Genomic DNA, 27,392 nt, shown 5'->3' on the forward strand with positions numbered 1-27,392 from the left:
GCGATCTGCAGATAGCATAGCTACAAACTCGGGTTCAATGACAATGTCCCCTGTAGCAGCAGGTAAGGGCAGACGGGAAAGACAATCAGCTGTGTTGTTCTTTGAACCAGGTAAGTAGGCAACGTCGTATGTGAAACACAGCAGTCGCGCGGCCCAGCGTGCAATTTGCATACCAGCACGGTCAGCACCTTTAGTGGTCAGGAGAGTAGTCAGGGCTCGGTGGTCGGTACGCAATGTGAATTTTCGGCCCCACAAATAGGTCCTCCATTTCTCCACAGCCCAGACACATCCAAGAGCTTCCTTTTCTACTACTGAGTATTTTCGTTCAGCAGGAGTAAGGGTCCTTGAAGCAAATGCAATCACGCGCTCAGCTTGATTGGGCTGGACCTGCGAGAGAACGGCACCGAGACCGTAGTCAGAAGCATCAGTGGACACAATGGTAGGAAGATCCGGGTTGAACAGTGCTAAGGCCGGGCTGTGCACTAACAGTTGTTTCACTGTGTCAAAACTGCGCTGAGCATCCTCGGACCAGCAGAACTCAGTGTCTTCGCGAATGCAATTACGCAAGGGTTCTACCACTGTAGCAAAGTTGGGAATGATTGTACCAGGATAACAGGCCCAAGAATGATCTTAACTTTCCTGCATCAGTAGGGGCTGGAGCTTGTAGAACAGCAGCAATGTGATCTCCATCAGGCTGAATTCCTTGAGCGGTCACAGTATGTCCAAGAAAGCGCAGAGATGATCTGTTAAAGTGACACTTTGACATATTCAGCTGTAATCCCTCACCTTTCAAGCGTTGTAGTACAGCTTTCAGTGTGTTATCATGGTCAGTTTGAGTACGACCCCATAAGATCACGTCATCCAAATAATTTGCAACATTTGGCAGGCCCTTGAGGATCGTTGCTAGCATCTTCTGGGAGGCAGATGGGGCAGAAGCGAGACCATATGGAACACGGCAAAACCTGAATAATCCCTCATGGGTGATGAAGGCAGTCAGGTCACGGCTGTCTTCGTGGAGTGGCAACTGGAAGTAAGCATTTTCCAAGTCAATAGTAGAGAAAACAGTAGCTCCATGAAGCAGGCTTAGCATTTCGTCAATGTGTGGGAGAGGAAAGGAGTCCACAACCACAGCCTTGTTGGGCTCACGTAAGTCCACACACATGCGAATGTTACCTGATTTCTTCTGAACAACCACTATTGGGGAAACCCATGGCGAAGCATCTATTCCCTCAATCACACCTGTGTCCAGCAGGCGCTGTATTTCCACACTCACAGCATTTCTGACAGAGAAGGGTAAACGGCGCAGTTTCTGGCACACAGGAGCCACATCAGGCGATATTTTGACTTTATGCATGAATCGTGATGCACAGCCAAGGGCAGTTGAGACCAGCGGAGCAGTGGCCATCACCTGAGCCAAGGTCATGGTAGAGGGCTGAACAGTTGCACCCTTGAAGCACAGACCCAAGCCATTGATTAGATCCATGCCAAGCAGAGCAGTACCAGATTCCACAATGAAGAAAGATGTCTGACAAGTAGAATCATTCCAGGACACAGTAGCAAGTAAGCAACCAACAAGTGGAATAGGAGCACGGGAGTAAGTTACTAACTTAACTGTTGCAGGTAGCAATTGTTCTCCTTTAAAATACTTGTTGTACAGACTGTGTGTCAGAATGGACACTGAGGAACCAGAATCCACAGTGAGCTCCACAGGCACAGAAGCAGTAGCGGTTTTAACAGTGACTGTGCATTTAATCTTTGCTGGAGTTGTGTGTTCATTCAAATAAAGAATCTGAACTTCAGGCAATTCGATTTCACGCACAGAGTGAGTTGGGGCTGAACGACACACTCTTGCGAAATGTCCAGTTTTGTTGCAGGTCTTACACTTCACTGAAGCAGCAGGACACGACGGGGCATTAGCGAGGTGTCGGTCCGATCCACAGCGATAGCAAGTTCGGCTGGATGCAGGACGAGCAGGAGCAGAGGAAGCAACAATCGGACGAGAGCGCGACACGGACGGTGTTTTAGCAAACTGAAGCGGCAGTTTATGTTGGCGGCGCACCGCAGCCACAGCATGAACTGGTGCTGGGCAGTCACCAGCAAGAAGCTTTGCCTGCTCACCCACAGCTTCAATTTGCGTGGCAAGTGTAATGGCTCTCTGTAGGGTTAAGTCTGGTTCCAGAAGTAGTCGCTCGCGTATGCGAGGATTATTTACATGTTCCAGGAACTGATCACGCAACATCTCGTCTGAGTTAGAACCAAATTCGCACGTAGCCGCTAAGTCACGCAAAACTGCGACGTACTGCAGTACTGATTCATGAGGGGCTTGTGCACGTCTTCGGAATGCATGGCGCTCGGCAACTACGTTGCGACGGGGAGTAAAGTACGCACGCAAAGCAGCAACAGCGTCTGCTAGGCTCTCACCTTGATCAGGCAGTGAGTAGAAGAGTCGCTGTCCCTCGGTCCCCAGGCAGTGTAAAAGAAGTGCACGCTTACGAGCGTCTGGCCATCCATTTGTGTTCGAGGCAACGACTAGCAAGTAGTTGTCAAACATTTTCAGCCACGTGTCGAATGGCAGGGTTGGTTCTCCAGGGCATTGCAAAAATGGGGTAGAAAAAGGAGTGGAGGCGGCCATCATTCGTCGTAGTGGGTCAACTGTCTCGTCGCCAATTTGTTATGTTGCGTGGTAGCTGACTAGAGTGGTAAAAGCAGGGTAAGGAGTAATGAAATCAGACACAGCACGGCAGCATGGTATTTCAAATCTCTCTGTATTCTTCTTCTGGGGAAGCACCCACAGCGAGCCAAAACCCTTGCCCTCTGTCGCCACCTATTGGCGAATGTACAGAACACAACAGGTTACTCTAAAACTGCTGGGGCTATTGACATGTGTCTGGTCTCTGTGTGGACCACAAATGTTGTGCTTTAATTTGATGCTTAATTTGGCTTTATAGCCTGAGGTAGGAGCTCAAACAGACCTCATTCCAGGCATCCGTACAGACTGTCAGGCCCTTCCGAAGTCTGTTACCCCTCATCTCAGATGTTGATGTTAACCGCTTGAGTAAGTGACCTGTGGGTCGCACTTAAAATACTGTAATACTTGGGGCAACGACAAGGTCTTAAACTTTATACATTGTCCAAAAAAAAAAAAAAAACAATTATACCTGGATGTTGCTAGAAGAGTGTCACTTTATTCCACATTTAAAGAGTTATTTCACATAAAAACTGCATACAAGAAAATAGTACAGTGCAATCAGGATGTACTTGGGCCAATTGATTAGAAATTAAGAGCTTCCACTTCTGGTTGTGGATGAGCTCCTGGAAGTGGCTAGAGTCCATGGCAGTGTCCACCGAACCCACTGGTCTCCAGTCCTTCAGAACGCTGGCCGCGTTGGGAACGTTACTTTTCCAGCCTTGGTTCCTGATCCAAGCGTCGACCCGGGACTCGGTGGGCTGCCGTCTGCCGAAGTGTGCTGTCAAGAACAAAGTAAATTGTTGTTAGTTAAGAAGTTAATGTCTGTGGCCACTGCACCTCCCGGGTACTGCCATGTGGAAAACATATGTCGTCTTAAAATTGCACCTTCAATTGGCTCACAAGTGAGGGGTTAACCATACAATAATGAGGGGTAATTTTACCATAATCCAAATACTAATTTACTAATAAACACAGTGTCTAATATAATGCAGACACTAGAAATGGGAACTGATACTAGGCCTACAGGATGGGGTGATCTCACTCCATGCAGTTGGGAGAAATCAGGAACTGATAGCAAGAGAACAGGTCAAGATGACCTCGTACCAGACACCAAGAAGACAGGAACCCATCAGATAACCAATGCTTCTTCTAACTTTTGCATAACATAAAGGGGGGGAACATGTACTTACTGGCTAACTAGAACAAATGTCGAAATATGCTGTAGTCACGTAGATGGAAAAGTACAGAAAAGGGGGGCCACACCCCAAAAGACCTATCAGGACCCAGGGCCGACACCTAGGGTTCGAGCTTCTTACTGTACATGCTGAATGTATGTCAGATGGTCGCTCCCTGATTGCAATCTGAATAAACTGGTGACTTGCAACCACTCCTCGACTGTGCTGTGAATCTCTTCTCATCAACGGACCCGGCGGAGTTAGACTCCAACACAAGCAAAAGCAAAAGGTATCAATGAAGCTGCAAATCCGAGACACTCATACTCACACTTGAAAGATCTCGCCGTTGCTGACACTGACTGCGTCCTCCGACTGCTCAGTCGCCGAGCTCTCCGGTCGCTGCACGGTTGTACCAGCCACCACAGGAACACTGCTGGTCTGCGCCGCTACTGCTGGGGAGGGGGTGTCAGTCACCACCATGTGGCAACGCTCCAGCTCCTGGATCATCCTTTCAGATAAATAAGTAGATAAAAAAACTCTTAGTAAATGTCATACTGAAGAAACGACGTGAGATGTGTAAAAAAGACTGAAGAGTTTTCCCACCAACCTGCTCATAGGATTAGCATCATCCATAATGTCTCGCAGGTGCCTGTAGCTGAACACCCTGCCCCACTGCAGAACTTCAAGCACATCCTGCTTTGCCTTCTCCACTACTTCTTGGATGGCTTCTTTCGAAGATCTCTTCATGCACACCTTAGTCAGATGCACCGAGAGGCGTGCCTGTGTCTTCTTGCACACGGGGCAGAGCAGGAAATGCCTGTTGGAAGTACTGCAGATAAAAAAAACACAAAAAAAAAACAATTAACAGTTATGTAACAGTCAAGGAAGTGTTACTTAAGATTAGATTTAATTCATGATTTTCAGGACCCATTCCAGTCATCATCATCAACATTGTTCATTCCTCAGTGGTCTGGATAAATAACATTTGCTTATCTATTGTCATCCTGATGGGTCCCAGACTGAGAAAAGTAATTTAGTAAACTACATGATCACAACTACTGAAACATGTTTACGAATTAGTTACATTTATATCAAGCAATATAAGCCCTTTGTGAACACTGCAAATAAAAAAATGGTATTCTACACTTTAATACCATATTTACTACTAACTTAAAGATAATTAGAATAAAATACTTATTTGTATTGCACTTTATATTTTAGCAATCTCAAAAGTGCTACAGAGAAAAAAATAGAGATAAAACAGGAGAATCTATAAAGTAACTTAAAATGTCTAAAACGATGAGTTTTTAGTAATTAATAAAAGTTGCTTCGAAATATTGTGTTCGTTTTGTAGTGGATGCAATTTAAGTTAACAATAGTAGTCAGTTTAAGAGACTTAAGCACAGTGTCAGTAAACTACATACAAGGACGAACAAGTTTATCCACAGTTTCTACACATTCAAATGCAATAATAAATTGATCATAACTTACGCCTTGGAAGCCATTCTTGACGAGTTCTTCGACAAAAGATGAAATCTTGAGCAGAATCTGGAGCTGTTGTCTCGCTGGAAGCAGAGGTAGAGTAACTGTACATGCGGAGGTCTCCTCTTAATATACCATTCTGACCGCGTCCCCCTCCCCCCCTCGTAGCCCCGCCCACCCCAGCCCCAGTGTCATTCTGAGGGACACTTTGAAAGACAATTTCAAAAAATGTAACTTTTAAAAAGGATAAGAACTGAATTTATATTTCTAAATAAAGTGATAAATCCATAGTGCAGTTCTAAAACTTCTGCACCAATTCGCCACCACACCACAAATATATAGTGTATACTATAATATAAATTTACCCAAACAACAGATCCCTTATGTCGCTTGCTCATATACATTTGATTTGTGTCTGTGTTTGCCATTTCGAAATCATGTTGTGACTCTTGGTTGACTTTAATATAAGCTATTGGAGCTGTAATATTGTCCGTTTTACAATCTCTTGATTAACGTGGAAGATCGTAATTTAACATACATAGGATGATAATAAAGAATGTTTGCTTTCTTATGCGTCGGTCACGCTAAGCAACCGCAACGCCCCGCATACCATCGGAAAGCTACAGCGATTCTGAGCAATTGTAGCGGAGAAATTTCGCCCCGCCTTGGTAGGGGAAAACTGGCGGTTATTCTACCCAGCGAGACTAAGTAATGAGAGGATCTGAGTCCCTCACCCCGAGTTCTTTTAGTCCCAGTATTTGCGTGTGCAAATATGTTTTACCCGTCCTGCTGCGGGAGGGTGTTGGAAGGCAGGTTCAGGGGACAAAAATGGACACGGTGGCACCCTGAAGTATATACGTTTTCGGCCGGGTACCGATATAATCTGCCGACAACCCTGCACTCCCAAAACCTAGCACGTCGGGTGCGACGCCCCTACCCCCGGGTAGTTACACAATGTTTGAACGCATAAACCACCCTAAACACAAATGAGTGATTTATTGTAAACGGAAAGGTCGCTTTTCTTTCCGCTGTCCTCCAACCTTAAACAGCAAGCTATAAAACGGACGGCATGAAAGAAAATACTCCAGGCCACAGAGCTGAATTAGGCCCCGATGACGCAGAGGAAATTGAATAATTCAAACATCCCCTTTTTTAGCAATTCACCAATTTGTCCCGTTGTCATCAATAACAGAAAAAGACAGATTTAACTCAAAACGGAAAAAAAAGAAAGAAAACATCTCAGGGTTACACAGCAAAGCATAGCACAATACCAATCGTCATTCACCTATTCAAAATACAGTGCGTAAATGACATTAAACAAACACTTCGACTGCGCTTAATTACATCCAACACACACTTATGCATACAATTGTCCAGATCTGCAACTTTGCCGAGACCTTCACCCGATTGAGGAGAGTGAACAAAAGGAGCAGGTTTACCAGTCAACGACGGAATGGGTCGAGATGAGTTGTAGGGGGAGGCCTCTGTATGGCAGGGTCACTCACTCGCGCTGCATCCGAGGTCGAAATCGCCCGAGTATGCGCCCGTGTAACACAGCTCCGGGGCCCTGGATCTCAAAACCGGCGCGCGCTGCCTCCACTTCAGCACCGCTAATCCGGGTGCCCTCCTCCACGATATTCCCCAGCTCCTTCAGTTCCACCGGATGCCAGGACACGACTTAGACTCCCGAAGATGCCACTCGTCATACCCGCTGTCGTCGACACCACTCAAACAGCCCCTCCGCGTCTCTGTCTTCCGCTGCAGACCGAGATCGCGTCCGGCGTATGCACACCAGGCTGCCCGCCACGCTCTCCGCTTGGGATGGCGCAGCCCCAATAATCCCCAACTCCAACACAAAGGGAAAAAAAACAACAGACTTTCGTCCTGCCAAAACGAAGCCGGGCTCCAACTATACTAGCCGCGATTCCTTGTAAAAAAAAAAAAAAAAACTTCACGCGACTCTGCTTCCACTTCGCCCAACCGACCTTATTTTACCGCTCCCCTCACCACCAGAGACCCGCCCAGCAACGCTACTCATTAGATAGGCTAAGGCATGACCGCATGATCCACCGAGCCCAGAGACTAGCAGGAAAACTTTAAAATAAAAACTAGGGATCTTTATATCCGCTACACAATATTGGCAGTATGATCTAATTTCGATTTCGCCGTATTTACCCTGAAATTTCTGCATGAAATTTCTGCACGAATTCGCCACCACACCACATATATATAGTATAGGCTACTATAATATACGGTGGCCCCTAGAGACAAAACACACACAAAAGAAAAAGCAGAAACAAAATGAAAATGCGCAGCAAATTAAAAAAACACACAAAAGAAAAAGCAGAAACAAAATGAAAATGCGCAGCAAATTAAAAAAACACACGCAAAAGAAAAAGCAGAAACAAAATGAAAATGCGCAGCAAATTAAAAAAACACACACAAAAGAAAAAGCAGAAACAAAATGAAAATGCGCAGCAAATTAAAAAAACACACGCAAAAGAAAAAGCAGAAACAAAATGAAAATGCGCAGCAAGTTAAAAAAACACACGCAAAAGAAAAAGCAGAAACAAAATGAAAATGCGCTGCAAATTAAAAAACACACACAAAAGAAAAAGCAGAAACAAAATGAAAATGCGCTGCAAATTAAAAAACACACACAAAAGAAAAAGCAGAAACAAAATGAAAATGCGCAGCAAATTAAACAAACATACGCAAAAGAAAAAGCAGAAACAAAATGAAAATGCGCAGCAAGTTAAAAAAACACACGCAAAAGAAAAAGCAGAAACAAAATGAAAATGCGCAGCAAGTTAAAAAAACACACGCAAAAGAAAAAGCAGAAACAAAATGAAAATGCGCAGCAAGTAGACAATCCCAAACCGGAAGTGCTCCACCACGCTAGGGGGCGCGGTGAGCTCATGTGGCACAGTCGCTACACAGTAGTGATGGGAAGTTCGACTGAATTAACTGATTTGATTCTTTCGAGCTGTCCGTTGTAATGAATCGATTCTAAAATCGATTCTGTGATTCACTTTTTTTTCCGTCTTTTTTGCGCCTGACCGTATGAGTCAACGAATCATGGGATCGGATAATAAATCAAACGGTGTCTCAAGGTTACGTTATTTGACTGAAAGATGGGGCTGGTGTTAAACAAAAATGTTCAGCTTGACTATTCACAATAAAAAAAACAATATATAAAAAGCAGAAAGGGTGTCGATGCTGAATAAACACGCGTGTATATATAGTTCTTATTTTCTTGACTTTAGCCAAATTCATGTGCATGAGTATCAAGGACTACATCACAGTTAACAACTGCAATATTACCAATACAATCACACACACATACAATGAGCATGAGTAAACTTGCATACGTTGTTGTGTAAACGTCAAAGTTAATAAATATCTTTGGTTTTTGATGAAAGACATATGGTTTTATTATGCAGAAATGCAATAATTTACTGTTGTGAACGCCGCAATGGCTCTTGGGATCGGTTCGCAAACCATCCGTTTGACTTGCCGACGGAGTGTCCGAGAGTCCGTTCGATGAACAAATCGAACTTACGGTTTTCGGACACTCGGTCGGTGACTAAAACGAATGGTTTGCGAACCGATCCCAAGAGCCCTCGCCGCCTCGCGGCATTTACTGCGGAAATGCAGTTACGCTGTTGAAAGGAATAAAATTAACGCAGCTGTTCACAGGGCTGTCAACTTTGGTCAGCCGGTTGGCCAGAGATTTTCCATTTCAGACAAGTCCGCACACGCATTTACACCTTTGTGACAGTTTTATTCCCTTGTAAATGGTCTGTAGGGTTTGCAAACTACCCCAACGCTTTTGCTGCAGCTAATTTTAGGTTTATAATGTAATAATATAAATTTGCAGTAAGATTTCTTGCACGAGCGTGAGAATCCGAAAGCGTGAGTGTCACGCCAGATGCGTGAGAGTTGGCAGCCCTGTGTTCATTTATCACAACAGTAAATTATTGCATTTCTGCATAATAAAACCATATGTCTTTCATCAAAAACCAAAGATATTTATTAACTTTGACGTTTACACAACAACGTATGCAAGTTTACTCATGCTCATTGTATGTGTGTGTGATTGTATTGGTAATATTGCAGTTGTTAACTGTGATGTAGTCCTTGATACTCATGCACATGAATTTGGCTAAAGTCAAGAAAATAAGAACTATATATACACGCGTGTTTATTCAGCATCGACACCCTTTCTGCTTTTTATATATTGTTTTTTTTATTGTGAATAGTCAAGCTGAACATTTTTGTTTAACACCAGCCCCATCTTTCAGTCAAATAACGTAACCTTGAGACACCGTTTGATTTATTATCCGATCCCATGATTCGTTGACTCATACGGTCAGGCGCAAAAAAGACGGAAAAAAAAGTGAATCACAGAATCGATTTTAGAATCGATTCATTACAACGGACAGCTCGAAAGAATCAAATCAGTTAATTCAGTCGAACTTCCCATCACTACTGTGTAGCGACTGTGCCACATGAGCTCACCGCGCCCCCTAGCGTGGTGGAGCACTTCCGGTTTGGGATTGTCTACTTGCTGCGCATTTTCATTTTGTTTCTGCTTTTTCTTTTGCGTGTGTTTTTTTAACTTGCTGCGCATTTTCATTTTGTTTCTGCTTTTTCTTTTGCGTGTGTTTTTTTAACTTGCTGCGCATTTTCATTTTGTTTCTGCTTTTTCTTTTGCGTGTGTTTTTTTAATTTGCTGCGCATTTTCATTTTGTTTCTGCTTTTTCTTTTGTGTGTGTTTTTTAATTTGCAGCGCATTTTCATTTTGTTTCTGCTTTTTCTTTTGCGTGTGTTTTTTTAACTTGCTGCGCATTTTCATTTTGTTTCTGCTTTTTCTTTTGCGTGTGTTTTTTTAATTTGCTGCGCATTTTCATTTTGTTTCTGCTTTTTCTTTTGTGTGTGTTTTTTAATTTGCAGCGCATTTTCATTTTGTTTCTGCTTTTTCTTTTGCGTGTGTTTTTTTAACTTGCTGCGCATTTTCATTTTGTTTCTGCTTTTTCTTTTGCGTGTGTTTTTTTAATTTGCTGCGCATTTTCATTTTGTTTCTGCTTTTTCTTTTGTGTGTGTTTTTTTAATTTGCTGCGCATTTTCATTTTGTTTCTGCTTTTTCTTTTGCGTGTGTTTTTTTAATTTGCTGCGCATTTTCATTTTGTTTCTGCTTTTTCTTTTGTGTGTTTTTTTAATTTGCTGCGCATTTTCATTTTGTTTCTGCTTTTTCTTTTGTGTGTGTTTTGTCTCTAGGGGCCACCGTAATAATATAATTTACCCAAACAATAGATCCCTTATGTTGCTTGCTCATATACAATTAATTTCTGTCTGTTTTTGCCATTTCAAAACCGTGTTGTGACTCTTGGGTGACTTTAATATAAGCTATTGGAGCTGCAATATTGTCCGTTTTACACTCTCTTGATTAATGTGGAAGATCGTAATTTAAAATACATAGGATGATAATAAAGAATGTTTGCTTTCTTATTTGTCGGTCACGGTAAGCAACCGGAACGCCCCGCATACCATCGGACAGCTACAGCGATTCTGAGCAATATTGGCGATTCTGAGCAATATTGGCAGTATGATCCAATTTCGATTTCGCCGTTTTTACCCTGAAATTTCTGCCTGAAAGCACTCGCTCACTAATTGGAGCGAGCCAGCCTTAAAGGGCCCAGATCGCATTACTGATGGTACCACATATTGTTCTAATCCGTACTGTTGTGACACAGACATGACATACAGTGACTACTAATATTAGCAGGATAGGCTCAATGTATAATGTTCCGAATATTTTGGTATATTGCTCGGCATTACTGGTTCTTTAATACATTTATTTGAGTCACTGTTTACGTGACCTGATGTTTACGTGATCTCAGCCTAATTGTTGTGTTGGCAGATTGTTGGGGGATGGGTAGCCCTGCATGTGCATCGCAGAGAAGTGCAGAACAGCAATCAAGGAAACAATAGCCCTAGGCTGGCAAGCCCAATCCAGGTATTTGTCCCCTAATCTCAGAAACTGATGTTAACATCTTGAGTAACTGACCTGCTTGATTCAAATGCTGATGACTCCCAGGCTGAGGAATTTGTAACTAAATAGTTGGATTAAAAATATTTGCATCATTGTAATTTGCTCACAACTACAGCTAACTTGCCTGTGTGGCCTGTTCCCTGTTTTCTTCTGCTTATCACTTACTTTTAGTTGAATTTACAATTGTCATCTCCATTGTTTAGTGCTCAATGCCTTTGATAAATAACATCATATATATAATATGTCTACTATAAGTTTAATAACTTTATAATTTAATATAAGTTAAGACAAGCTTAATACTAATTGTATATGAACTATATATATCATAATTAGCCCTTCTGAAGTCTGTTACCCGTCATCTCGATCAGATGTTGATGTTAACCGCTTCAGTAAGTAACCTGTGGGTCGCACTGGTAAAATAGTTGAGGTTATTTTTCCTTAAACGGTCCCATTATTCATCATGTTTTTATGCTCCACAAATACTGTAGGTTATCAGCTTTATTTGCCTGTGTACATTTTATATTGTCTGTCATTGCTTTGACCTCTGTGATTTTGCTAAGGTTATCCTGCTAATTCCCTTGCAAACTGTAAAATAAAAGCGTGATTATTTGAGTAGACGGGCTGTGTGTTTCAGTTCGTCACGTGCTTTGGTGTATTTGCGGTGTATTACAGGTCAGTGTGCCACGCATCAGATAGGTAGTGGCCCAGTCTATAATGCTCCAAATATTTTGAAGGGTTACTCTAAAACTGCTGGGGCTATTGACATGTGTCTGGTCTCTGTGTGGACCACAAATGTTGTGCTTTAATTTGATGCTTAATTTGGCTTTATAGCCTGAGGTAGGAGCTCAAACAGACCTCATTCCAGGCATCTGTACAGACTGTCAGGCCCTTCCGAAGTCTGTTACCCCTCATCTCAGATGTTGATGTTAACCGCTTGAGTAAGTGACCTGTGGGTTGCACTTAAAATACTGTAATACTTGGGGCAACGACAAGGTATTAAACTTTATACATTGTCAAAAAAACAAAACAATTATACCTGGATGTTACTAGAAAAGTGTCACTTTATTCCACATTTAAAGAGTTATTTCACATAAAAACTGCATACAAGAAAATAGTACAGTGCAATCAGGATGTACTTGGGCCAATTGATTAGAAATTAAGAGCTTTAAATTTGATGAATGAATAATCTGCCCGACCTTGCATGGTGGAATAATCTACTCACATCACTTTTGGGAAGAGTAGCAACAATCAAAATGATGATCTTGCCAAAAATTAACTACATGTTCTCAATGGTTCTCAGTCCCTCTCCCCTGAACGATTTCCTCTGCACCCCATAATCGAACAACAGTTCCTCCCCAACATTAATCCTGTTCAGGGCCAAAAGCAAAATAACGTCCTGTCCCCCGACGGCTGGGCTGTACAGTCTTGGCCGGAGGTTGGCCTTCTTATGGGAATGATTAATCAGCCGACCAAAAGGCTGTATGCCCGGGTGACAGGCACACTCAGACTTATGGCTGTTCCGGAAGAAGAACATGTAGCCAGATTCTTCTTCCTTCGTCGATGAGTGAATCTGCTGGCCCTCAGTGGCTGTGACTACCGGCCCGTGGTAGTCACACACCACCTCACCAGCCTGGAACTGCCGGGTGGCGCAGACTCCTTTCCCCTTCCCCGCAATGTCCATCACCACAAGTCCCTTCCACTTCTGGTTGTGGATGAGCTCCTGGATGTGGCTAGAGTCCACGGCAGTGTCCACCGAACCCACTGGTCTCCAGTCCTTCAGAACGCTGGCCGCGCTGGGAACGTTACTTTTCCAGCCTTGGTTCCTGATCCAAGCGTCGACCCGGGACTCGGTGGGCTGCCGTCTGCCAAAGTGTGCTGTCAAGAACAAAGTAAATTGTTGTTAGTTAAGAAGCCTATGTAGATAGGACCGTTTCACAGTAAAAAATGTCATTAGTGCTACAAACAATACTCACACAAGACATGCCGTACGCGCATCCTCATCTGGGCCTTCAGCCAGCGATCATAGAGCTGCCGCTGAAACCGGCCCGACGTCTGCGAGCGTGCCGTCTTGTCTGGGATGTCGCCATCCAGGGTCACGGGGTGGGTCCGAAGGAGCTGATCGAACGCTGCCTGGACATCCATCTGTTGGTTGGATGCCAGGGCAGCATCCCGTGCGGCACCACGGGCAGAACAGCTGGGCCCTTCCTCTCCGGAGTCAGCGCTGAGATAAAAATAAAAAAACAAAAAAAAATAACCCACAAACGTTTAAGGTTAGTGTTCAGTGGTGAGGGCTTTGGTTGTGTGTCTTGATGTTGGTAAGTGTGTTGACAAACAGAAAACATGCCTACCTTGAGTCACCTGCCAGCTTCTTCAGCAGCTTACTGGCCAGCACCACATTCCGCGACTGCTTCATCCGGTAGTGCTCGTCAGCCGTCGCAGTGGAATGAGTGAGGTAATCGGCCACCAAGGACTTCTCTTGGTCCGTCAAGTCCTTGGTGGCCGTCTCAAAGATGCGCCGGGCCGTCTGGTAGGTGACTGGATCCAGCTTGTATCTAAAATACAAAAATACATTTATTAATACGTCTCACACAACACGTATGTAGAACATATTATAGGGGGAATTAATCATGACGATCAGCTCACTTTTGGTGCAGCCGGTTGAGGTCATTCGAAGCGTTGAACGCCGGCCTGCCTGCGGTGGAGACGAAGAACCGTTTGTCTCCTCCCAGGTCATCCAGTGTCGTCCGGCTCCTCTTGGAGCTCAGGAGCTGTGGCCGTACCTGGGTGAAGTAGATGTCGAACCACTGTTGGCAGAGGAAAACAGATTAAATCGCTGCTCTTGAAATAAACTATGAAATAAATCTTATCAAACTTGATATACTTACCGTCTCCTCCTCAGAGGACAATGCAAACGTGGCCGCTTGCTGCGCCGACGTCTTGTGTTCCTTCACCACAATCACCGTATGGTCGGCCTCGGACGTGCTCCTGGTCATCCACTCCTGGACCTACACAATACAATGATGTCCCACTGATAAATAAGAGTATCGGCAAAAAGGAAAAGTGAAGACAAAAAGAATACAACACTTACGGTCATGTGCTCCACCACGCCTGGTGGCTGGAGATGCTTCAGAATCACCGTGGCCTCCAGGTAGTAGAGGACAAGGCAGCACTCTGCACACTCCAGGGGCATCTCCTCCGGATACACCTTGCCAAGGACTGCCAAGAAGTCTTTCTTGGCAGCCCTCAGCACGGCCCAGCAGTCCTCTGGACTCTTCTCTGGGCTCATCCCCGTGAGAATGACATGACTATGTGGGTGGGAGAAGAAAATTCAATTACTGTCAATCCTAATCAATACAGTACACATTTTAATAAAATGTGCTCACAATGTAAAATGGCTCTGCTTCTCCATGCAGTGCACTCCAGGAGCAGTGAGGGAGATAAAAAAAAAACATCATGAGTGTGTTAAACACAGTAGAGGAGATGTATAATCAAATCATAATATGGAATTTAACGGGTGTTGACAGTTGAACTTACCTCCTTTGCGTCATCTCCTTACTCACCAACTTTGCAGAGCTCTGCTGGAGTGAGCCCAGGTACTCCACGAAGAACATTGCCTCATTCCACAAGGCAATGTTGTCACGCCGGAGGTCGGTGGCCACGGTGTGGTACTTGAGGAATCTGTCAGAGGAAGGACATGTATGTAAGTATCCATATGTACATAAACTTGTACATGCCACCATGACAATAGTGGGAGGACTGAACTTCCTTGAAGAAAACAGATACGACAATACAACACAAACCTACAATATACTGTTAAAAATCTACATGCTACCAACCTCTTCAGGCTCTTCATGTAGTTGACCTGAGTCTGCCTGGAGAGACCAGCCTCAGTCAGCTCCCAAAAGAAGAGCTTCGTCCTCTCCCTCTCCCTCAGAAATTCAAGGGATGGCTCTTCAGGGTTCACAAAAAACATGAACCTGCTGACGTTTTCCACCTGGAAAATAAAAATCGGCATTACTTAATGAATATATTGCGTAGATATAAAGCTCCAAAAAATAATAGAGTGAACTTTTATGGGAGACCTCACCGTCTGCTTGAAATTCTCAATCAGGAGATCCTTCTCCAAGTATGCGGCGAAGCCCTTCAGGAGGGGATGGTCCAGACAATGTTTCCGGTGCAGTCCCTTCTCCTGCATCATGTGCCTGGAGGTCTGTGGCCACTGCACCTCCCGGGTACTGCCATGTGGAAAACATATTTCGTCTTAAAATTGCACCTTCAATTGGCTCACAAGCAAAAGCAAAAGGTATCAATGAAGCTGCAAATCCGAGACACTCATACTCACACTTGAAAGATCTCGCCGTTGCGGACACTGACTGCGTCCTCCGACTGCTCAGTCGCCGAGCTCTCCGGTCGCTGCACGGTTGTACCAGCCATCACAGGAACACTGCTGGTCTGCGCCGCTACTGCTGGGGAGGGGGTGTCAGGCACCACCATGTGGCGACGCTCCAGCTCCTGGATCATCCTTTCAGATAAATAAGTAAATAAAAAAAACTGTTAGTAAATGTCATACTGAAGAAACGAAGCGAGATGTGTAAAAAAGACTGAAGAGTTTTCCCACCAACCTGCTCATAGGATTAGCATCATCCATAATGTCTCGCAGGTGCCTGTAGCTGAACACCCTGCCCCACTGCAGAACTTCAAGCGCATCCTGCTTTGCCTTCTCCACTACTTCTTGGATGGCTTCTTTCGAAGATCTCTTCATGCACACCCTAGTCAGATGCACCGAGAGGCTTGCCTGTGTCTTCTTGCACACGGGGCAGAGCAGGAAATGCCTGTTGGAAGTACTGCGGATATAAAAAACCAACAACAAAAAAAAACAATTAAAAGTTTTATGTAACAGTCAAGGAAGTGTTACTTAAGATTAGATTTAATTCATGATTTTCAGGACCCATTCCAGTCATCATCATCAACATTGTTCATTCCTCAGTGGTTTGGATAAATAACATTTGCATATCTATTGTCATCCTGATGGGTCCCAGACTGAGAAAAGTAATTAGTAAACTACATGATCACAACTACTGAAACATGTTTACTAATTAGTTACATTTATATCAAGAAATATAAGCCCTTTGTGAACACTGCAAATAAAAAAAATGGTATTCTACACTTTAATACTCCTTACTACTAATTTAAAGATAATTAGTATAAAATACATTTTATTTGTATTGCACTTTATATTTCAGCAATCTCAAAAGTGCTACAGAGCAAAAAATAAAGAGATAAAACAGGAGAATCGATAAAGTACCTTAACAAAATGTCTTTCGAAAAAGATGAGTTTTTAGCAATTAAAAAAAGTTGCTTCGAAATATTGTTTTACTTTTGTAGTGGATGCAATTTAAGTTTTAACAATAGTAGTCAGTTTAAGAGACTTAAGCACAGTGTCAGTAAACTACATACAAGGATGAACAAGTTATCCACAGTTTCTACACATTCAAATGCAATAATAAATTGATCACAACTTACGCCTTGGAAGCCATTCTTGACGAGTTGTTCGACAAAAGATGAAACCTTGAGCAGAATCTGGAGCTGTTGTCTCGCTGGAAGCAGAGGTAGAGTAACTGTACATGCGGAGGTCTCCTCTTAATATACCATTCTGACCGCGTCCCCTCCCCCTCGTAGCCCCGCCCACCCCAGCCCCAGTGTCATTCTGAGGGACACTTTGAAAGACAATTTGAAAAAACGTAACTTTTAAAAAAGGATAAGAACTGAATTTATATTTCTAAATAAAGTGATAAATCGATAGTGCAGTTCTAAAACTTCTGCACGAATTCGCCACCACACCACAAATATATAGTGTATACTATAATATAATTTACCCAAACAACAGATCCCTTATGTTGCTTGCTCATATACATTTGATTTGTGTCTGCGTTTGCCATTTCAAAACCATGTTGTGACTCTTGGCTGACTTTAATATAAGCTATTGGAGCTGTAATAATTTCCGTTTTACAATACCTTGATTAATGTGGAAGATCGTAATTTAACATACATAGGATGATAATAAAGAATGTTTGCTTTCTTATGCGTCGGTCACGCTAAGCAACCGCAACGCCCCGCATACCATCGGAAAGCTACAGCGATTCTGAGCAATTGTAGCGGAGAAATTTCGCCCCGCCTTGGTAGGGGAAAACTGGCGGTTATTCTACCCAGGGAGACTAAGTAATGAGAGGATCTGAGTCCCTCACCCCGAGTTCTTTTTGTCCCAGTATTTGCGTGTGCAAATATGTTTTACCCGTCCTGCTGCGGGAGGGTGTTGGAAGGCAGGTTCAGGGGACAAAAATGGACACGGTGGCACCCTGAAGTATATACGTTTTCGGCCGGGTACCGATATAATCTGCCGACAACCCTGCACTCCCAAAACCTAGCACGTCGGGTGCGACGCCCCTACCCCCGGGTAGTTACACAATGTTTGAACGCATAAACCACCCTAAACACAAACGAGTGATTTATTGTAAACGGAAAGGTCGCTTCTCTTTCCGCTGTCCTCCAACCTTAAACAGCAAGCTATAAAACGGACGGCATGAAAGAAAATACTTCAGGCCACAGAGCTGAATTAGGCCCCGATGACGCAGAGGAAATTGAATAATTCAAACATCCCCTTTTTTAGCAATTCACCAATTTGTCCCGTTGTCATCAATAACAGAAAAAGACAGATTTAACTCAAAACGGGGGAAAAAAAGAAAGAAAACATCTCAGGGTTACACAGCAAAGCATAGCACAATACCAATCGTCATTCACCTATTCAAAATACAGCGCGTAAATGACATTAAACAAACACTTCGACTGCGCTTAATTACATCCAACACACACTTATGCATACAATTGTCCAGATCTGCAACTTTGCCGAGACCTTCACCCGATTGAGGAGAGTGAAGAAAAGGAGCAGGTTTACCAGTCAACGACGGAATGGGTCGAGATGAGTTGTAGGGGGAGGCCTCTGTATGGCAGGGTCACTCACTCGCGCTGCATCCGAGGTCGAAATCGCCCGAGTATACGCCCGTGTAACACAGCTCCGGGGCCCTGGATCTCAAAACCGGCGCGCACTGCCTCCACTTCAGCACCGCTAATCCGGGTGCCCTCCTCCACGATATTCCCCAGCTCCTTCAGTTCCACCGGATGCCAGGACACGACTTAGACTCCCGAAGATGCCACTCATCATACCCGCTGTCGTCGACACCACTCAAACAGCCCCTCCGCGTCTCTGTCTTCCGCTGCAGACCGAGATGGCGTCCGGCGTATGCACACCAGGCTGCCCGCCACGCTCTCCGCTTGGGGTGGCGCAGCCCCAATAATCCCCAACTCCAACACAAAAAAAAAAAACAACAGACTTTCGTCCTGCCAAAACGAAGCCGGGCTCCAACTATACTAGCCGCGATTCCTTGGAGAAAAAGAAAAAAAAAAAAACTTCACGCGACTGTGCTTCCACTTCGCCCAACCGACCTTTTTTTTACCGCTCCCCTCACTACCAGAGATTCGCCCAGCAACGCTACTCATTGGATAGGCTAAGGCATGACCGCATGATCCACCGAGCCCAGAGACTAGCAGGAAAACTTTAAAATAAAAACCACGGATCTTTATATCCGCTACACAATATTGGCGGTATGATCTAATTTCGATTTCGCCATATTTACCCTGAAATTTCTGCACGAATTCGCCACCACACCACATATATATAGTTATTACTATAATATAATTTACCCAAACAACAGATCCCTTATGTTGCTTGCTCATATACATTTGATTTGTGTCTGCGTTTGCCATTTCAAAACCATGTTGTGACTCTTGGCTGACTTTAATATAAGCTATTGGAGCTGTAATAATTTCCGTTTTACAATACCTTGATTAATGTGGAAGATCGTAATTTAACATACATAGGATGATAATAAAGAATGTTTGCTTTCTTATGCGTCGGTCACGCTAAGCAACCGCAACGCCCCGCATACCATCGGACAGCTACAGCGATTCTGAGCAATATTGGCAGTATGATCCAATTTCGATTTCGCCGTTTTTACCCTGAAATTTCTGCCTGAAAGCACTCGCTCACTAATTGGAGCGAGCCAGCCTTAAAGGGCCCAGATCGCATTACTGATGGTACCACATATTGTTCAAATCCGTACTGTTGTGACACAGACATGACATACAGTGACTACTAATATTAGCAGGATAGGCTCAATGTATAATGTTCCGAATATTTTGGTATATTGCTCGGCATTACTGGTTCTTTAATACATTTATTTGAGTCACTCTGTTTGTTTACGTGACCTGATGTTTACGTGATCTCAGCCTAATTGTTACGTTGGCAGATTGTTGGGGGATGGGTAGCCCTGCATGTGCATCGCAGAGAAGTGCAAAACAGCAATCAAGGAAACAATAGCCCTAGGCTGGCAAGCCCAATCCAGGTATTTGTCCCCTCATGTCAGAAGCTGATGTTAACGTCTTGAGTAACTGACCTGCTTGATTCAAATGCTGATGACTCCCAGGCTGAGGAATTTGTAACTAAATAGTTGGATTAAAAATATTTGCATCATTGTAATTTGCTCACAACTACAGCTAACTTGCCTGTGTGGCCTGTTCCCTGTCCCTTGTTTTCTTCTGCTTATCACTTACTTTTAGTTGAATTTCCAATTGTCATCTCCATTGTTTAGTGCTCAATGTCTTTGATAAATAACATCATATATATAATATGTCTAATATAAGTTTAATAACTTTATAATTTAAGTTAGGACAAGCTTAATACTAATTGTATATTGAGGGAATAATTAATAAAATAAAGGGAATGATTCTATAATGCTGTAACTAATCAAAACGAGAACTGACTGGCGCGCCGGCAAGGCAAGGCTACCTATTCGGAACAGATAGGGAGGGCGACAGAGAATATCAGCGGCCCCTACTTATCTTTTAGCCTTCCAGAAGGACAACTACAGTACGAGCCGGCTGGAATCACACATGTGGTTGTCACGTACACGGAAGGTACCGAGAAGGGGGGGGGGGGGATGCCCAAAGGGCTTTAAAAGGGATACAGCTGACACATATGGCAGAGCCTCCTCCTGTACATGCTGAATGTATGTCAGACGGCCGCTCCCTGATTATAATCAGTCAAGACAATAAACCGGTGATTTGCAACTTCTCCCCGTGTCAGCTGTGAATCTCTTCTCATCCACGAACTCGGTGGAGACGCCGTGCTCCAACAATTTGGGGGCTCGTCCGGGATCCCCAGGAGATTCGCAGGATTCGGCTAAGGGGTGACGCGGCCTACTTGGACACAGAGAACTGCGAGGCACCGACTAGAAGAGGTATGCAGAGCCTGTTATATCAAAATCTGCACATTGGATATGTCAAATTGAGCAATTTGAAGTGTCCAGGGGCCCGTCGGTAAATTAAGACGGAGGAGAGGTTGCACGCACTGTGTTTATATAATATATTGGGTATGTCTATGTATTGTGTATGCATTGTGTCCAGGTATCGTGCGCAGAGAAATAGAACCTTAAGGAGCGGAGGGCACGGGACCCCCGCAGGGAAATAGAATTTGAAGGAGCAGGCAGGGAAATAGGACCTTAGGGAGCGGAGGGTACGAGACCCCTGCATTGTCTTTGGTGTGGCAACCCCACTATTTGCTGACGAGCGGTAGAAAAGCTGGGTCAGAATCCCGGGGAATTCAAGACCCCCGAATGCTAGATTGGCCAGAGGGAATAAGGTCCCCCTCTCTAAAACAGGTTGGAGTCTCGAGACGAGGAGTCTCAAAGCTATTTGTGTGTTGTTGTGCTGAGTTGTGGGTGCTCGCCGCTCGCTCTCTGTTGGTCGAGCTGCCCGTGGCTCTGCTGTCACTGCTTGCGGTCTTACAGTTTGTCAGAACCGAAGGGGAGTTCTCAGCAATTGGATGCCCAAAAGCGTGCCAGCCCGGCCGCACCCGCTGACTCAGTACGGGCAGGGCCGACGGGTACCTCAGGCGTTCATTACAACTGCCGAGCAGGACCTCGCCTAGGGTGAGTTCTAAGAACACCCCTAGCTTGGACTCTCGGGAGGGTGGGTGACGCCTGAAGGCTATTTTGCTGGCCTTGGTCGAGTCAGAACACCGGTAGTGCGGCCGATAAGCTGACTCCCACCTGGGTTGTCTCAGTTGTGCGTACAGAACACCCCCTTCCAAGTTGACATTGCTGGGGATCGGGGGGGTTTCGGCTGGGAGCGGGCCTGTTTGACTGGGATTGGGCTTGTGTGACGTGCCTTGTTCAGGGGGGACACAACAGTGAGCTGCTCTGAATATAGTCTTATTATTTTAGAAGTTGTTGATTTATGTATTGGTGGTGTTTGTTGGTAGGACATTCGACTAGGATAAGGAGGTGTACTAAGTGTGGGTGGCTGAACCCACATCCGGAGGCAGAAGGGCTGTTAGACAAGGGATCAAAACAGTCAGGACTGATTAAAGATGGACCGCGAGTTTGATCGGGAGCTAGATGACGGGGGATGGGCGCCCCCGGAAAATTCAGTGTGGAAGCCACTAGTAAAGCAGATCCAGGTGGTGAAGGAAGCTATAGAAGGGGCAAGTGGTGAAGGAGATAAAGAGAAGGAGGTAGCTGATGCCGGGGAGCGTATGTGTGGGGCGGTTCAAAGCGCCGGGTGTCGAGTAGAGGATAAGCGCTCACTGGGAGAATTACTGTGGAAAAAGGAGAGAGAGCATGCTAGCCAAAGGGACGAAGCAGCAAGGCAGAGGGCGACAGCCAGTATAGTGCAGAAAGGGAAGTGGAAAAAAGAGGAAGAGAGGCATGAGAAGGAAAGGAGAGTGTGGGTGAGATTAGCCATATTTTGGCAAGGGACAGACCACCTCCATAGTGAGGAAAAAGGGGAGGGTAAGTCACTCCCTCCCGTAAAAGAAAAACAAGTAAAACATGGGGATCATCCCTCAGTGTATAAGGGTAGGGTGGCACTCTCAACAGCGCCCCCGGCCCATATGTGCCCCATGATCAATGTGACAGGAGGAACCCTCCACATTCGAACACAGGATACTCAGGAAGTCTCAGACTGTGTCCGGTCTGGGAAGGCAGAGGAGGAGTCAGACAGGGACTCAGACATAGGATCTGAGTGCTCTAGTCAAGTGAAAAGAGACAGGTCAGATGTCCGTGAAAATACAAGGGCACAAGAGCAGCCAGCATTTAGCAACAGAGTATTGAGGGAACAGGCAGAAAACCTAGGGGGAGGTGGATGTGCTAAACCCGTCACACCAGGGAGAGAGCTAGGCCTCTGCGGCCGGACGCAGAAGAAAGTAGAGGTGCTGGGCCAGTTGTTAGGGTTACTGGAGGAGGAGGAGACAGAAGTGGCCCTACAGATAGACGGACTCAGCGAGGAGTACATAGAGGGACTGCCAGGCCCGTCTGGAAATAGATACGGCCTGCGCTCCAGAGGCAAGCAGCTCCCCCTATTGAGGGGAGCAGGCAATGGAAGGGAAAGGTATAAACCTTTCTCTATAGGAGATGTGCAGGCCTTGGCAGATAAAATGCCCCCCCCCCCGGCAGAGGGGGGAGGACAGTGGATGGAGAAGTTAGACCAACTCACTCAGGGCATGACACTTGCACTGGGAGATTTCCGGGCGGTGGCAGCCCGCTGCTTGACTAAACATTCCCTACAGGGCGTAGAAGACAGAGCAGGGACTATTACATATGCAGACAATATGTGTCTGACGATGGTGGTGATGTGCTTGGGTGACGCCATGCGGGAGATGTTCCCCGCCCCTAGTGGAGCAGCCGTCCCAAAGTTTACGTTGGATCCTAAGGTTCACCCTAGAGAATATTTGGATAAATGTAAAGAGGATTGGACCCGTCGAACCGGGTGCCACCCGGGGCAGGAAGGGGTGCAGCGGGAGTTGTTTAGGCGGGCAGTAATGGAGGGGGTCCCAGAGGCAGTTAGGTCAGCTATACTGGGCAACCCGGAACTCCCGGGAGCAGACTCCCATGTGTGGGACCGGCATGTAGCACACCATCTGCAGAGGGCACAAGAGGAAGCAGAAAAGGAAAAGAGTAACCTTAAGGAACTACAGACACAATTACTGAAGCTGCAGGTGGGCAAAGCGAGGCAAAAGGCTAATGAAGCTAAAAGGAAAGAGCAGGGAAAGCAGATGGTGGCGGGGGTGTCCCCCATATACCCGCCCAGCCCTTGGAATGGGCCACCCACCTACCAACAGGGGAGGTGGGGCCAGCAATGGGGAAGGGGCCGAGGCGGTTGGCGCCGGGGATACAGGGGCCGGGGCTGGGGAAGGGGCTCACCGCAAAGAGGACCACCGTCAGGTGTCTGTTTCAGGTGCCGGGCAGAAAGACACTGGGCAAGACATTGCCCAGCACCTGTCCCGGCCAGTATACGCGGCAGGGGAGGACCTCCTGGAGTCCAGGGACTGTCAACCGATCCACAGGTGATGGCACCCAACCCCCAAGCGGCTCCCACAGCAGGACAATATCCAGCAGTGGAGGCAGGGGAGTGGGACTGGTACCCCTCCTCACCATGACGGTTCCCACGAGCGGCCCGGGACGCAGGGGAGGCAGACCCTATGCTGTCCCTTATGGTCATGGACAAAGAACTGCCATTTCTGGTAGACAAGGGAGCCACGTATTCCACTCTTAACGTGGTTCCACAACAACATCATCTGTCTACCTCAACAGTGACCGTTGTGGGCTTCTCGGGGGAAGAACAGAGACTGCCAGTGACTAAACCGGTGAAGGTTGCGGTGGGAAAACAGACCTTTCTCCACCCCTTCGTGGTGTCTTCTTCCGTTCCAGTGAACCTCCTGGGATGGGACATGCTGGTGAAGCTGGGGGCCTCGATGCTGTGTAGTGCAGACGGACTGGTGGTCACCCTGCCGGAGGGCACTCGCCTGCGGTGCGACGCCCGCACCGCGGGCACGGGACAGTGGCTGGTACAGCCGGTCCAGAGTCAGGCCCTAGCAGACATCTATTGGGGCCTGCTGGAACCCAGCCTGACTGGCATCCTGGCGGCCTACTCAGCGTGGCGGCCCTGGATCTCGCTCCTAGAGCCCTATGTACCCCCACCTGACCCTCCTCATGTGACCCTTTCCTACGACAGGGATAGTACTGATTGGTATGAGGAACTGTTTGTTGAGCAACTAGAAGGCCAGCAGTGGCAAGTTGCCTCCGAGAACTTATATGTGGGTCCCAAAGGGGTAGCCTCAGCCACACTGCTTACCCCAGAACAGCTGCCCTGGTACATGATGGGAGAGGAAGCTGTCCCACATGTCTCTCTGGCCCTCCATCCTAAACACCAGGCCAAGGATTTGGGCCCGATGGTGAAACGGGCCAGAGAAACTGAGGACTGGGTGCAGACCCAGATCCCACAGGTCTCCTTCTCGCCCTCCTGCAGTACCTATCGCATACAGGTCACAACACAGGACACAGCCCTCCTGCAACATGAGCAGATAGCTAGAGATCACGGGTGTGAAAAGATGGACCACCCAAAGGCGTCGGCCCTTCTGGCATCTCTGCCAGATTCGCTGTGGTCCACCAGCCCCACAGATGTAGGTCTAATATCCTGCACACCAGTGCAGTTCCAACTTCGATCAGGGGAGGGTCCCCTCTGGCTCAGACAGTACCCGCACAAGCCGGCGGCTGAGGAAGGGATAGCTGAGACAATAGAGGGCCTCTTGCGTGCCAGGGTGTTAGAGCCCTCCACGTCTTAGTGGAACACCCCCATCCTCCCAGTGGCAAAACCCGGCACAGGCAAATATTGGATGGCCCACAACTTGCGTGCCATAAACAACCTCCTGCTGACCCCTACTGTTCCAGTCCCAAACCCATATGTTGCCCTAACTAATCTGACCCCGCAACAAAAATGGTTCACATGCATTGATCTAGCAAATGCTTTTTTCTGTTTGCCCCTAGCAGAGTAGTGTAGGGACATATTCTCATTCACTTACAGGGGCTGCCAGCTGCGGTACACCCGCCTGCCTCAAGGGTTTGCCCTTTCTCCAGGTATCTTTAACCAGGTCCTGAAGCAGGCTTTGCAGGGGTGTCCTCTCCCGGACGGTGTCACCCTCGTCCAATACGTGGACGATCTTTTGATCGCGGCCCCAACAGCGGAGGCGGCCCTACAGGCCACCCAGTCAGTGCTGCGCCTTCTGTCAGAAAAAGGCTTTAAGGTCAGTAAGGACAAATTGCAGATTGCTAGGACAGCAGTGACCTTCCTAGGACGAGTGTTGTCGGGGGCAGGAACAGGCCTCTCCCCAGCTCATCGGTCGGCTATCTTGCATTACCCAAAGCCCATCACAGTAAAAGACATGTTATCTTTCCTAGGGCTCACAGGTTACAGTCGCACCTACATTCCAGATTACACGGGACTTATACAGCCCCTGAGGGCGCTTGTCCGAGAACACGGCCTACGTAACCTCAGGGCGCCCCTTAACTGGGACCAAGCATCTGAGGAGGCGTTTATCACCTTAAAGCAGAGGCTAGCACAGGCCGCGGACCTAGCCCTCCCAGATTACTCTCTCCCGTTTCACTTGGATGTGTCGGAAACAGGAGAGGTTGTCAACGGCATCCTGTTTCAGAAAAAAGGGGGAGAGAGGAGAGTGCTGATGTACGTCAGCATAAAACTCGATACTACAGAAAAAATACACCCCGCATGCACAAGGCACGTGGCGGGAGTGGACAAAATTATTCAGAAAACAGCACACATAGTGATGGGACATCCGCTGCACATTCTGACCTCGCACAGTGTGGTGGCTTATGTGAATTCACAGACGTTTACCATGACGTCACTCAGGCAACAGAGACTTAGTAAAATACTAGAGGCACCTAATCTGAATTTTTCTCACGAAGGGATCAACATGGCAGACCACATGAGCGGGGGAGAACCACACGAGTGTGAGTACCGAGTTCAGAAGGAGGAGAAAGTCAGACCAGACTTAGGGGCAGAAAAAATAGAGAAAACAGACGATTGGTTTACAGATGGGTGTTGTTTTAGAACAGACACAGGAGGGTTGCAGGCAGGGTATGCAGTGGTGGCCAGACAAGGCCAGGATTATGTAACCTTGAAAGCAGACAGGCTGGGGGGAGCCCAGTCAGCCCAGAGAGCCGAGGTGATAGCGGTTATCGAGGCCCTGAAATTAGCAGAAGGGAAAGAAGTTACCATATACTCAGACTCAGCATATGCTGTAGGCGCAGTGCATGTGGAACTCAGCCAATGGCTGAGGGCAGGATTCTTGACCGCGGGAAACAAGCCAATAAAACATGAAGCAGAAATGAGGGAATTGGCAAAGGCCTTGATGCTTCCCAAAAAAGTGGCAGTGGTCAAGTGCAAGGGACATGAAGGATCAGGAACAATGGTAGCGAAAGGAAATCAGGCCACAGATGAGGAAGCAAAGAGGGTCGCAGGGTACGTGGTGTCGAAACAGATGATCACGGTAGAGGAGGAAGTTCACCAGAATTACCGACTGACCCTAGAGAAAGTTAAGCACGAACAGGACAAGGCCTCCCCAGAGGAGAAAACGATGTGGAGAATAAGGGGGGCACAAGATGGAGGGGCTATGGCAGAGTAAGGAAGGGAAGCCAGCCCTTCCTCCAGGCCTTCGCCAGACAATCTTGGCAGAAGCCCACGGGGTGGGTCATGCAGGGGTGAGACAAATGTTAGAGAATCTGACGAGCTGGTGGCATCCATTTATGAAAGAGATGGTGGGGGGATATGTATGGAGTTGCGCTACCTGTACCTTGTTTAACTCGCGACCCACAGTCAAGCCTGAGAAAGGGCAGTTTCCAATGTATACCAGGTCAGGGGAAGAAATCATTATAGATTACACAGACATGGTGATTCCAGTGAGAGGGTTCAGATATGTGTTGATGTGTGTGGACGCATTCTCAGGATGGCCAGAAGCATGGCCCACAAAGAAGGAGGATGGGGTATCCGTGATAAAGTTTCTGATTAATCAGTATATACCACG

General features: G+C 46.3%; 2 protein-coding genes across 2 annotated transcripts; both read right to left on the reverse strand.

The window, feature by feature from the left end:
- Positions 1 to 12,624: 12,624 nt before the first annotated feature.
- LOC140583088 (N-lysine methyltransferase KMT5A-A-like) lies at positions 12,625 to 13,596 on the reverse strand. The gene is made up of 2 exons (XM_072707709.1): positions 13,375 to 13,596; positions 12,625 to 13,276 (listed from the first exon to the last, which is right to left on the reverse strand). Exons 1-2 carry the CDS (start codon positions 13,541 to 13,543, stop codon positions 12,678 to 12,680), a joined length of 768 nt encoding a protein of 255 aa, XP_072563810.1. The 5' UTR covers positions 13,544 to 13,596; the 3' UTR covers positions 12,625 to 12,677.
- A 149-nt stretch (positions 13,597 to 13,745) lies between these two features.
- On the reverse strand, positions 13,746 to 14,829 carry LOC140582739 (uncharacterized). Its single transcript, XM_072707052.1, has 5 exons — positions 14,785 to 14,829; positions 14,490 to 14,706; positions 14,287 to 14,406; positions 14,045 to 14,205; positions 13,746 to 13,953 (listed from the first exon to the last, which is right to left on the reverse strand). The coding sequence occupies exons 1-5, from the start codon at positions 14,808 to 14,810 to the stop codon at positions 13,746 to 13,748; spliced, it is 732 nt and encodes a 243-aa protein (XP_072563153.1). The 5' UTR covers positions 14,811 to 14,829.
- Positions 14,830 to 27,392: the final 12,563 nt, after the last annotated feature.

Source organism: Paramormyrops kingsleyae, chromosome 25 (assembly GCF_048594095.1).
Source record: "Paramormyrops kingsleyae isolate MSU_618 chromosome 25, PKINGS_0.4, whole genome shotgun sequence".
NCBI lineage: Eukaryota > Metazoa > Chordata > Actinopteri > Osteoglossiformes > Mormyridae > Paramormyrops > Paramormyrops kingsleyae.